General features: G+C 39.8%; 1 protein-coding gene across 1 annotated transcript in view; it reads left to right on the forward strand.

Annotated features, from left to right (window-relative positions):
* Window positions 1–12,449, forward strand: part of C7 (complement C7) — a 55,312-nt gene that overhangs the window by 41,240 nt on the left and 1,623 nt on the right. The window contains exons 15-17 of the mRNA XM_065905224.1: window positions 2,759–2,950; window positions 7,478–7,568; window positions 10,664–10,848. Coding sequence (XP_065761296.1) covers window positions 2,759–2,950; window positions 7,478–7,568; window positions 10,664–10,848 — 468 coding nt within the window. The remainder of the gene's footprint in view (window positions 1–2,758; window positions 2,951–7,477; window positions 7,569–10,663; window positions 10,849–12,449) is intronic.

The raw sequence follows: 12,449 nt of genomic DNA on the forward strand, positions 1-12,449 counted from the left end.
CTTTTTCTTAATGACTTGGAAAGTCTCCTGTTTTCTTTGTCTCCATCTCTCTGTCTCTCCAAGCTAGAGTTTTTCAGAATAGGATATCAGTATTACTGAATAGAATGTATTAATGAATATTCCCTAGCTAGGAGTAATAAAACTGAAAGTTGGTTCTTTAAAAAGATTACTTTGCTTGAAGAGCTTCTGTCTCTTTATTGTGTGTCTGCTGGTGAGGAATTGTCCCACTCTTTGTTCATCTGAAACATTCTTGTTTTATCTTTACTTTTGAAGGATATTTTTACTGGGTAAGGAATTCTAGGTTAGCAGGTATTGTCTTTAAACCCTTTAAAGATTTTTTTTACATTGCCTTCTGACTTCATTATTTGCTAGTAAGAAGTCAGCTTTCAGGTTTGTTGTTTCTCCTTTGGAAATAATATTTGGTTTTGGTCTAGATGTTTCTAAGAATTTTTTCTTTTAGAAGTAACTCTACTCTGATATGCCTAAGTGTGATTTTCTTTGTCCTGGTTGATCTTCAAGGCAGTTTTTAACCTGTCCTTTAATGTCTTTTGTCAATTTTAGAAAATTATTCACCTTTGTTCTTAAATATTACAGTCTAATTCTTGCCCACCTCCACTCATGAGACATAGATGAGACAAACAATGTATACACATATACATATGTGTATATATATGTGTGTATGTGCTACATTTCTTTCTTTTTTTGCTTATTTTGGGGTCTTAGTTACTTGAAAGTGAAAATGTTAGTCACTCAGTTGTGTCTGACTCTTTGTGACCCCATGGACTGTAGCCCACTAGGCTCCTCTGTCCATGGGATTTTCCAGGCAAGAATACCTTGGACACACAAGGGAGTGTGTTACCATTCCCTTCTTCAGGGGATCTTCTTGACCCATGGATCAAACCTGGATCTCCCGCACTGCAGGCAGATTCTTTACCATCTGAGCCACCAGGGAAGCCAAAGCCCCTTAGTTCCCTGACCAGGGATCAAGTCCAGGCCCATGGCAATGAAAGCACGGAGTCTCAAGCCTTGGACCACGAGGGAATTCCCTATATTTCTTTGCTTTATATCAATTTTCCTCTTTCTGTTTCATTCTAAGTATGTTCTGTTGATCTATATTCTAGTTTATTAATTCTCAGTACTCTTGTTATAATCTGCTTTCAAGAGCTCTACTGAATTCTTAATTTCATTTTCCAATTCCAGATAAACCATTTGTCCACCTTTCTATACTTTCTAGTTCTTTGTTGAAACTCTCCCTCTTCTAATTTAATTTTTTCAAACATACTAATCATAGTTATTTCATGGTTCATGTCTGTTAGCCCCATCATCTAGATCTGCTGTAGATGTTTCTATTGTATTTTTGAATATTAGATTAGCTTTGATTGAATGCCAGAGTTTATTTGTAAAAAAATAAATAATTTGAGACTTTGCATGATGTTATCCTTCTCTAGAAAAAATTTAGGTTTGTTTCTGGCAAGAACAAGGCTGATTTATGTCCAGTTTATCTTTATCCTAGGTTATAACCATTAAGGGATCATAAGGGAAAGTATTGGATTTCTACTGAGGCTCCTCTTTTGTAACAGGACTGGACTGTAATTTTTTATCTCCTAGCCCTGTGAGACTGCTAAAAACTCTCTGCAGCTATTCAGCCTCTGAGCTGCAGCTTTCTCCTTAGTTTAGCAGCCCCTCAGCACATTAAAAAAAAAAAATTTTTTTTTTTCAAATTCACAAATAGCCTCAAGGACAGAAGCATTACCAAATTTTGTAATCACTGCTTTAGACTTTCCTTTTTCTAGAGTTTTATACCTTGGGATTTCTACTGCTCTGATTGTTCTCTGATACTCTCAGAAATAGTTTTTCTTATAACTTCTACAGCCTTCCTATATATCTTAGTGGGAGCATTAGTGTGAAACCAGCAAATGTATCATGGCCAGAAATAAACAGTTCTGATGCTAGATTATTAGCTATTTGAAGGCAGAGTATGTGACCAGTGTTGTGTGTCCTTAGCAGCATTCAACATACTTGTCCAAATGTAGGCCCTCAATAAATGCTGATTTTGAATGAATGAATAAATGGATTTTCTGATAAAAATGGTACAGAAATAGAGCAGGACTTTGTAGGATATTGTCCAAAATCCCACTAGAAAGATTTTTTTAAGTCATGAATTCTGACTTGCTTTCTACCATTATGTATGTTTTTAATTTTTTTCCTTGTTTTTTTTTTTAAGTAGAAGATATGAACTAATAACTGTAATAGAATAAGGAAAGATAGAAATGGGAAACCAAGAAAGATTTAACACTTTTATGGTTGCAAGGTTAAAGATGGTTCTTTAAAAATTTCAGATAGCAAAATATCTAATTGGATATATGCAATGATATACAAATGAACACAGCTCTTGGGAAAATGTTGGTGAGACGTCACCAGATGAGAGAGAGAAGTGGCAGCTGTGAAAAGTCTGGTTTTGACAGCAGGCTGGACTTGGGGACCTTATACTGCTTATTCATTTTAAGTTGTCATATGACTTTGAGGGCAGGGGTGAGAGGGTGGGAGCTGTTTTGGTTTTCAGTCGTTTACATCACTACATGACAGGCATGGTGGGACATGTCTTTCAGGGCCCCCTAAGAGTGAACTCACCTCTTCTACCTTGTCCTCTAATTTGAAAAAGCAGAACATGTGTATCAGCACCATTCAGGGCTGTCATTTTTAAAAAGATGGTCTAGGAAAGCAAGGAACCTTGTATTCTGCTCTCTTTTCTCTTCAGAAATTGCCTGCGTTCTGCCCGCATTGATGAATGGCATACAGAGTCATCCCCGCAAACCTTTCTACACCATCGGCGAGAAGGTGACCATTTCCTGTTCAGGCGGCAGATCCTTAGAAGGTCCTTCGACATTTCTCTGTAGTTCCAGCCTTAAGTGGAGCCCTGAGATAAAGAATGTCCAGTGTGTGCAGAAAGGTGAGTGGCTCCTGGGTCTGTCCAAGGACACGTGGACTCAGGGAGTGAGAGTTCCTGTGGCCGTTCTTCAAGGCACTGAACTGCTGCAATGGAATCATTCCCTTCATCCCGATCCCACTATGAGAATGAGGTCTAGACTGGGCAACTAGACTTTTTTGCACATAACACATAGACTCACAGAATTCAAAGAAAGGCAAGAATAGCCCAGGTGATTCTCAAATTTTAACTTAAATCCTTCATATCCATGATCAGCTTTATATTTGTAGGATACCAAGAAAACAAAGAATTTCTAAAAGCTGATATCTGGCTTCCTCCTGGCTTTTTAAAAATGTACTTTTATGAAATACAGAGTTGAGACCACAATTTATGTAAAATTCTGCCTATTTCATTTTTGGGCTCTTACAGTTTATTAGTGTTATTGAAATTGAATATTTAAAAGCATTTACATTTAAGCCTGCAAAGCAGAAGTTATGAAAGGAAAAGTATTGTGGTTTGTGAAATTATTCTTAATAGTAGAAATCCAGATAGCCAATATTTTGAAAACGTGGCAAATTAAAATGGCCTTTTAAAATATTTTTAATTTTTATTGGAGTATAGTTGATTTATAATGTTGTGTTAGGTGTACAACAAAATGAATATACATATACATGTATCCACCCTTTTTTAGATTCTTTGCCCATGTAGGCCTTTATAGAGTATTGAGTGGAGTTTCTGTACTATACAGAAAGTCCTTATTAGTACCTATTTTATATATCATAATGTGTATACGTCCATCCCAGCCTCCCAGTTTAACTCTTCCCCTCTTACCTTCTGGTACCAATGGTTTGTTTTCCACATCCGTGATTCCATTTCTGTTTTGTAAATAAATCCACTTATATAAAATGGTCCAAACTATTTCTTTTCAGAGATACTTAAGATGGGTTGGATTTGTTTTCAAAATAAACTCTTCTTTCTTTTTTGTTTACATTTTCTAATAAATGGACTTCCCTGGTAGCTCAGCTGGTAAATAATCTGCTTGCAATGTGGGAGACCTGGGTTCAATCTCTAGGTTGGGAAGATCCCTGGAGAAGGGAACTGCTACCCACTCCAGTATTCTGGCCTGGAGAATTCCATGGACTGTATGGAGTCACAAAGAGTTGGACACAATTGAGTGACTTTCACTTTAATAAATGGAAAATACTAAGCTTGCAACAGTTAAAAACAAGGAAGAAATCATACTTGCAATTTATTTTATATGATATTATTTCTTGAGTATGTGATTTAAAATTTTTTTTTTAATTGGAGGATAATTGCTTTACAATGTTGTATTGGTTTTTGCTGTACATGAGTACATGATTTTTAATTCGATGTTGAAGTTTGTCTTCTATGGCAAAGATGAAATAGTTGATTCGGTAAGTAATAATAATATTCCGTGGTGACTCAGATGATAAAGAGTCCGCCTGGCAATGCAGAGGCCTGTTCAACCCCTGGATTGGGAAAATCCCATGGAGAAGGGAATGGCAACTCACTCCAATCTTCTTGCTTGGAGAATACCATGGGCAGAGGAGCCTGGTGGGCTACAGTCCATGGGGTTGCAAAGAGTCAGACACGACTGAGCAATTTTCAGGTTGAAGTTTGTCATCTATGGTGAAGATGAAGTAGTTGATTCCATGAGTAATGATATTGGGTAGATTAGATATGCACAACTGAAAAGAGAGTAGGTTGCCTGGAGGGTTCTACGGCTGATGGGAGACCTGGGCTGTGATATTAAATAGACCGCAGAGGACAATAGGAGGGCAGCATGTTCAGTGGAAGGGCCTCCATGCCCATCCCACGAGCTCCGTGGCTGTCAGAGGACCCAGCAGAGATGACAGCTTTGTTTGCCACACGCACTGAAGCATAACTCTGATTTATTTGGGATAAAGTAAGGGACCTGTACCAATATTGCTAAAATTAAAGAGAACAATGTACAGTTGATGAGGTTTCTCTTTTCCTCTAAATGAGATTATATACTTTTTTTTTTTCTGAAATGTCTTTTTCAGTCACTTTATAGCACAATTTGGTATGAATTTTCTCCCCCTCAGCAAATTCTATTAAGGCTTTAATTAAGGATGTTTTCCAAACCTGTGTATTTTTTGAAAGATGTGAATAACAATAATAACTACCCTTAAAATAAGCCTATAACAAACAAAAAAAGGCCAGGTTTGTTAGCCTCCAGAATTTTAAAATACCTGCTGTCTAAGTAATCTTTTTTTTTTAATTGTAGTAAAATACACACAACATTTACCATTTTAACCATTTAAAAATGTGCAATTCAGTAGCATTAAATACATTCCCATTATTGTTCAACCATCACTGTCATCCAACATTCCATCTTCCCAAACTGAAACTCTACCCATTAAACACTTGTCTCTCATTTATCTCCACCCCCAGTGGTATTTACCCTCGATGTGAAGATATTTGATTTTAAAATAGTGAAGGTACATTCTGTAGGTGGGCCCTAAGAGTGGGTTTACTTGGTTAATTAAGTATGAAGATGACAAAGCCATGTTCTTTCTACATGCAAGTCTCTTGTCTAGGTAATTTCACAAGCGATTTTTCACAAATCAGTTACGAGAACTTTTAGAAAATATGTAAAATCTAAAATTCCATCCTTAAGAATGATTGGCAAAAAAGCTGCTAATAATAATGCAGAATTCATTTACACAGCTTAATCATTGAACTTCAGCTTGGGTACATTTAGATCAGACTTTCTCAACCCCGACACCATTGGAATTTTGGGACCTGATAATTCTTTGTTGTGGGAGCCTGTCCCTGTCCTATGTATTGTAACATGTTTGGCAGAATCCCTGGTCTCTGCTATCTCACAGGGGTGACAACTGAAAATGTCCCTTGACATTGCCCAATGTCCCCTAGGGAGCAAAACTGTCCCTGGTTGAGAAGCATTGATCTAACTAATACCATTAAAGTGTTTTATTTTGGAATCCATTTAAGATTTCAGAAAAGTTGCAAGTATAGTTTCCATATACCCTTTACCCATCTTCCCATACTATTAACATCTCACATACCTTGACATAATTTAGTTGGTCAAAACCAAGGCATTAATATTAATTAGTACAACACTGTCAACTAAACTACAGACTCTTCATTCATCACGTTTTTCCACGGATGTCATTTTCATGGCCTGGGATCCAACTCAGGATACTGCATCGCATTTAAGATAATACCATCTTAAAGAAAAATGCTTAAAGAATAAATACTTGCTACAGACAACGCTGGACATGACAGACATACTTCACCTTGCTACCATTTTTATAAGTTTATGATTTCCTTGTTCATGAGATTTTCCTGTCATGTCTAAAGCTCCTAAGTTTTCCAAAAGTAAGGAAGCATTCTACAGTTTGTGCATCCATAAAAACATGACCTTCAGACAAATGACCTTTATAGGTATATCTAACAGGTAACCAGTTTGATGATGAAAAAGTATATGCCACAGAATTCCATTGTAATGGAGCTGCCAGGAGGTGGAAATGGCAAGGTGATGTACACTGTCCACTTTGTAGTCAGGCCTAGCTGTGGCCATGGCAAATTAAGCTCTTGCAAGTTGGACCAAGGTGTTTCCCTGACAAAACTGGAATGGTAATTGACTTTCTATCAGTTTGTAGAAAACATGAAGGAAAGGATTTTATCGATGTGAATACCTCCAGACATTTACTCACTGTTGGGGGGAGACCACTTGGACATTTACATGTAAGAGATTATTATAGTCATCCTTGAGATACTGAGAGTTCTTCTTGTATAGGTCAGGTTATAGTCTGCTTTTTGTCTTGTGATAGGCACAGTAGGCAAAACATACCCAAATAAACACATGGATTTTAAACCCCACCTTCCTTTTTAAAATTTTTAATTGGAGGATAATTGCTTTACAATGTATTGGTTTTTGCCATACAAAAAATGTGAATCAGCCGTTAAGTATGTATATGTCCCCTCCCTTTGAACTTCCTTCCCACTCACCACACCATCCCATACCTCTGGATTGTCACAGAGCACCGGGTTGAGCTACCTTCATTATATGGCAAATTCCCACTAGCTATCTGTTTTACATATGTAATGTTTATGTTTCAGTGCTACACTCTTAATATGATATTTTAAACTCCAGCTTTTTGAAGAAAGGGAGCCTATACCATGGGACTAGAGACAAACATGGACTTAAATCCTGGCTTGGCCAATTTGTTAACTAGCAGGAATTTCTTAACTTTTCTGACTCTTTATTTCCTCATCTCTCTTAAATGGCAATTTATTAAGGAGAATTAATATCATATAAAAAGGGCAGGACCAACACTCAGTGCTCAAGAAATTGTGGCTATTATGACCAAAGATGTTTTTTGTTGGGTCTGTGTCGCTGTATCTCTTGTAAAATGCTTTATAACTTTATTAATTTATTGATTATAAGAATTTGTTGCCTGGTTCAACAATTGAAATAATCCTTGTTTACTACAAAGAAGCTCTTCTCCTAATGGTCACATCTCCATTATTCTTTTCTTTTAGAAGCGCCTTTGGCACCAAAAGTGCCTGAATGTCAGCCCTGGGAGAAACTGCAGAATTCAAGATGTGTTTGTAAAATGCCCTATGAATGTGGGTAAGCTCTGTTTTCTTCTCTGCTTTATTTTATTGAAAATAGATTGAATGATTTCTTAGATGCTAGTCTCTGTTGGACCAAAGGTGTTACTGACCAAGGATCAAGGCCCTTTGCATTTCAATCCAGTCCATTTGCCGCTTGGTTTTGCCTGGATCACCAGGGCTGACCATCGGTGGTGTCAGGCAGCGTTCTAGTCTGGCTGGTGAGAAAGGCTGAAGGATTGCTTGAGGCTGCTTGTTTTCTGTATAAAATGGGACAAAATGACAAAACCCTCACCTGAGGATTTAGAGTTTGAGGAGATTAGGGCTGAAATTCCCTTGAGACATAAACTTTTTTTTTTTTTTTTAAATCATTTTACTTATTTATTTTTGGCTGTGCTGGGTCTTCCTTGCTGCAAGCGGGGCTCCTCTCTAGTTGCGGTGTACGCGTTTCTTTTTGCCATGGCGTCTCTTGTTGCAGAGCATGACCTTTAGGGCATGCAGGCTCAGCAGTTTCGGCTCCCAGGTTCTAGAGCACAAGCTCAATAGTTGTGATGCATGGACTTAGTTATGTGTAGCATGTGGGACCTTCCTGGATTGGAGACTGAACCTGTCTCTCTTGCATTGGCAGGCTGATTCTTTACCATTGAGCTACCAGGGAAGCCCCAGAGACATACACTCTTAAAGCAATACCAACAGAGAAGAAAGCAGCTGCTTTTCTAATTCTTGAAATATGTTTCTAGATTTGCATTCCAAGAACACCATCCCACTTGAAATCACTCCATTGTAGAAATATAGCTGAAGTAATTACTACATGTTGGACACAGATGGCATGATTAAATTAGGACAAGAGGAGGTTTATTGGTGGGACTATTTACCGAAATGGGTCTAGGGAAGAAAACTGTTCACCACAGCACAGTATTCCTGAACGAGTAGAAGCTGAACTGAACTGGTTCAGTTCGGTATTTCTGAACTGGTTTACATTTTTTTCCATGCCTAAGTCAGAAGTTGTGAGAGAGGAGCATTTATGAAAACCTGCTGACAGAGGGTTAGTTGAGGAGGAATTCAGTCTCTCATTTTAGGGGCTTCAGAGATGCCTAGGAGTGAGCCAGGGGGATAAACACCCCAACTGTACTCTTTCCTCCCTCCTTTTCTGCCAGAACCCCACAATGATCAAACACCCCTGAAGCTAGAGGACAAGGAAGTCTATTGGTGTGGTTCATACACTTCAGATTCCCAGGCAGGGTGGAGAAGAGAGGAGGGTGAATCTGGAGAGGCAAATGGGCAACATCCAGTCTCCAGGACTTAGTTTCTAAGGTTAGGAATAAAAATCTCTTAATCTCCAAGGTTAAGAATGAAAACACAAATTTATTGGCCAATTGATTGGCTTTCAGTTAGTATGGTCATCAAGACACATGTCTAACTCCTTGAACACCTACATTGGGTAGTAATGACTAAGGGGTATCCTATAAGAAGTAGCTTCTTGTATGAAGGAGAATATACAGCTGAATAACATAAATGGAAATGGCAAAAAAAGAAAAAGGAGAAAAAGCAGACAAACACACAAAAAAGGGTCAGCCCAGAATCTTCTGACTGTGCTGTTATTCTCTATTAATCATTGTTTACTTTGATTCACCTTCATTTTCTTTTCAACTTCTTTGCTTCATTGAGTGTATCTGCAGCCTGTTGTTTATATACATGGTAAGAGTTTTAATGTCAGATATGGGCTTCCCAGATGGCCCAAGTGGTAAAGAATCCACCTGTCAATGCAGAAGATGCAAGAGACATGGATTTGATCCCTGGGTGGGGAAGATCCCCTGGAGTAGGAAATGGCAATCTGCTCAAGTATTCTTGCCTGGAAAATTCCACGGAAAGACAAGCCTGTCCTCTGGGCTCCTCTGCAAAGAGTCAGACACAACTGAGCGACTGAATGGACACGGATAACAAGGGAGGTAGCTTGTAAGGTCTTTGCCCTTTAAGCTGTTCTGAGCCCTTCTATTTAAAGTTTAAATAGACAGGTTAAAAAAAAAAAGATACAAGGACTTGTTTCTGTTATGTATTTTTGTATTTCTTTGTCCAAACAAATTTAGCTCTTGGTTAGAGAAGAAAACATTAGAGCTAAATATATGTAAGTAAACATAGATTCTGTCTGTTATTCAAAAATGCCTTTTGTTGTCTAAGGTTTCACTACAGTAATGGCATCCTTAGCCATCAGTATTCAGATATGTGGTTGTTTTTATTAGTGACATTTCAAATACTGGCACTATTTTAGCACCAATGAATAAGAAAAAAAAAGTAACACATTTCAAGGAAATATTTCTAAACTATTTTGTAAACATAGATACTCTAAAAATAGCATTGAAAAATAGAGTTCATCTTCCCTTGAGAATTCAGTCATCGGCTGGGGATAATGCTATCATGTGGGCGTGAACTCTAAGGGCTGCTGGGCTGGGAGGAGCTGCTTTCTTCTGCAGTTAGTGGTTCCATTTTTTCAAAATTTATTTATTTTTTTAATTGAAGGATAATTGCTTTACAGAATTTAGTTGTTTTCTGTCAAACCTCAACATGAATCAGCCAGAGGTATACATGGTCATATATATACACATTTGACTTCGGTCCCTTTGAGTCCGTGCGTGTGTGCTAAGCCGCTTCAGTTGTGTCTGACTCTTAGCGACTCTATGGACTGTAGCCTGCCAAGTTTCTCTGCCTATAGCATTCTCCAGGCAAGAATACTGGAGTGGGTTGTCATGCCCTCCTCCGGTGATCTTTGCTAACTTTCTGTCTCGTCCTTTGTCATCAATCTTCCAGCTGTTGCTAACAGACCATTGCCTTCTCTTTTAATTTGCTGTATCTGATCCGTTCTAAATGAAACTAGATCGACACCAGATATCTCAGATTATAAAACTTGTGAGCAAATAAAGAGCAAAATATGTTCATTTTGAAGACTGGAGGGGATTGGGCCCTAGCAATGTGGGGAATTTGAGTTTCTGTCCCCTCATTTGGCTGTGGGAGACAACATCTGAGGCACTGAGCCCACAGCCTCACCTTTCACTTCTCATTCTCAGCTTTGAGGAAAGAAAATTTTGTCAAGGAAGTAATTTAAAAATTTTATTTCAGGTCCTCCTTGGATGTATGTGCTCGAGATGAGAGAAGCAAAAGGATACTGCCTCTGACCATTTGCAAGATGCATGTTCTCCGGTGCCAGGGTAGAAATTACACTGTGGCTGGTAGGGAGAGCTGCATTCTGCCGGCCTCAGCTAAAAAAGCTTGCGGTGTGTGTCCACTATGGGAAAAATGTGATGGTAAGGGACATTTCATATTTGTTATTATAAAGTACTTCAGTAGTAGGAGTGAAGTTTAAAAAAATGTAGTTTGCTATTTTAGCAGCAGATGAAAGCACATCCCTAAGTATGTCAAAGACTCAGACTGGTCTGAGTGTGAAGCCTGGCATCAGGCTTAGAACCTGCTTACTTTGGAGCGAAATGCCTCCTTTGCCTGGTCCTGTATACTTGAGCGGGTAGCCATTCCCTTCTGCAGGGGATCTTCCTGACCCAGGGATCGAACCCCAGTCTCCTGCTACCCCCACGATCCTCCCCCGCTGCCTTCCCAGGGGAGGGGGAGTGGTGGGTGAAGAATCCTTCCTGGTAGTCTGAAATTGTTGGGTCACTCAATCGTGTCCGACTCTTTGAGACCCTATGGATGGTAGCCTGCCAGGTTCCCCTGTCCATGGAATTCTCCAGGCAAGAATGCTGGAGTGGGTTGCCATTTCCTTCTACAGGTGATCTTCCTGACCCAGGGATTGAACCCAGGTTGCCTGCATTGTGGGTGGAATTGCTAGTCTGAACCACCAGGGAAGCCCTGCTAGTCTGAATGTCCTCCCAAAGATCACATTCCACCCTCATGATTTTTGCTCTGTCCTTGTATTATCCACATTATATACTCATTAAAAAAAGAAACAGACTCACATAAAAATAGTTTTTAAGAGAGGAAACAATAGCACATCTTTAATAGGAAATATCACTTACCATAAATATTAGATAACCATAAAAATGTGTTCCCAGGTGGCTCAGTGGTAAAGAATCTGCCTGCAATGCAAGAGACAAGGGTTCGATCCCTGAGTTGGGAAGATCCCCTGGAGGAGGGCATGGCAACCCACTTCAGTATACTTGCATGGAGAATCCCATGGACAGAGGACCCTGGCGGGCTACGGTCCATGGGGTTGCAAAGAGTCAGACACGACCTAGCAAGCTAGCAACAACAAAGGGGCATGTTGGAAGCACACCAGTGCCAGGCTGACACTTTCTTCTAGAAGCAATCAGAAGGATGTGATGGAAAAAGAGGTACTACTTGCTGGTCTCCTGTCCTGGTGTTCTGGTAGCACTTAACAGTGATCTTGACAACCACCACCAGGGGTCCCACCTCTGAGGGGGAAGAACTGAGTTGCCCAAGCCAGGTCAGGTCCTCAGTTTCCCCATCTATAAATCTGGGAGCCTGATGGTGCTTTCTGGATCTGTAAGGTCTCTACCAGCTCCTCAGGGCCCCCCGCTCCCGGCTGGCACCCCCGGGCATCTTTCCCCTCACCCCTGTCCCGTTTGCAGCAGAGACGGTGACACATACAACTCTACGGCCTGTCTGCATCACTTTCGGTTTGGCAGTCACCACAGTCTGCTGGCCAACCTGGTTTATCCTCCAGGGGATGCCTGGCCGGTGTATTCCAGCCTCGCCCCTTCAGCGCCCACACCACTTTCCTTCCCACTCGTTTCTGTTTGGTCTTTATGGGGTATACGGCCTTTCGGGTTTCAGGGCCTCTCTCTCAAAACAAGTTAATTCTCCTTTTCTTTGTCTCCCTCTGTTTGAGGCTTGCCGCCTAGCTCTTTGCTGAGGTTTCCGCCTTCGGTCTGGG

The sequence above is a fragment of the Muntiacus reevesi genome, chromosome 14, assembly GCF_963930625.1.
Source record: "Muntiacus reevesi chromosome 14, mMunRee1.1, whole genome shotgun sequence".
NCBI classification, from domain to species: Eukaryota; Metazoa; Chordata; class Mammalia; order Artiodactyla; family Cervidae; genus Muntiacus; species Muntiacus reevesi.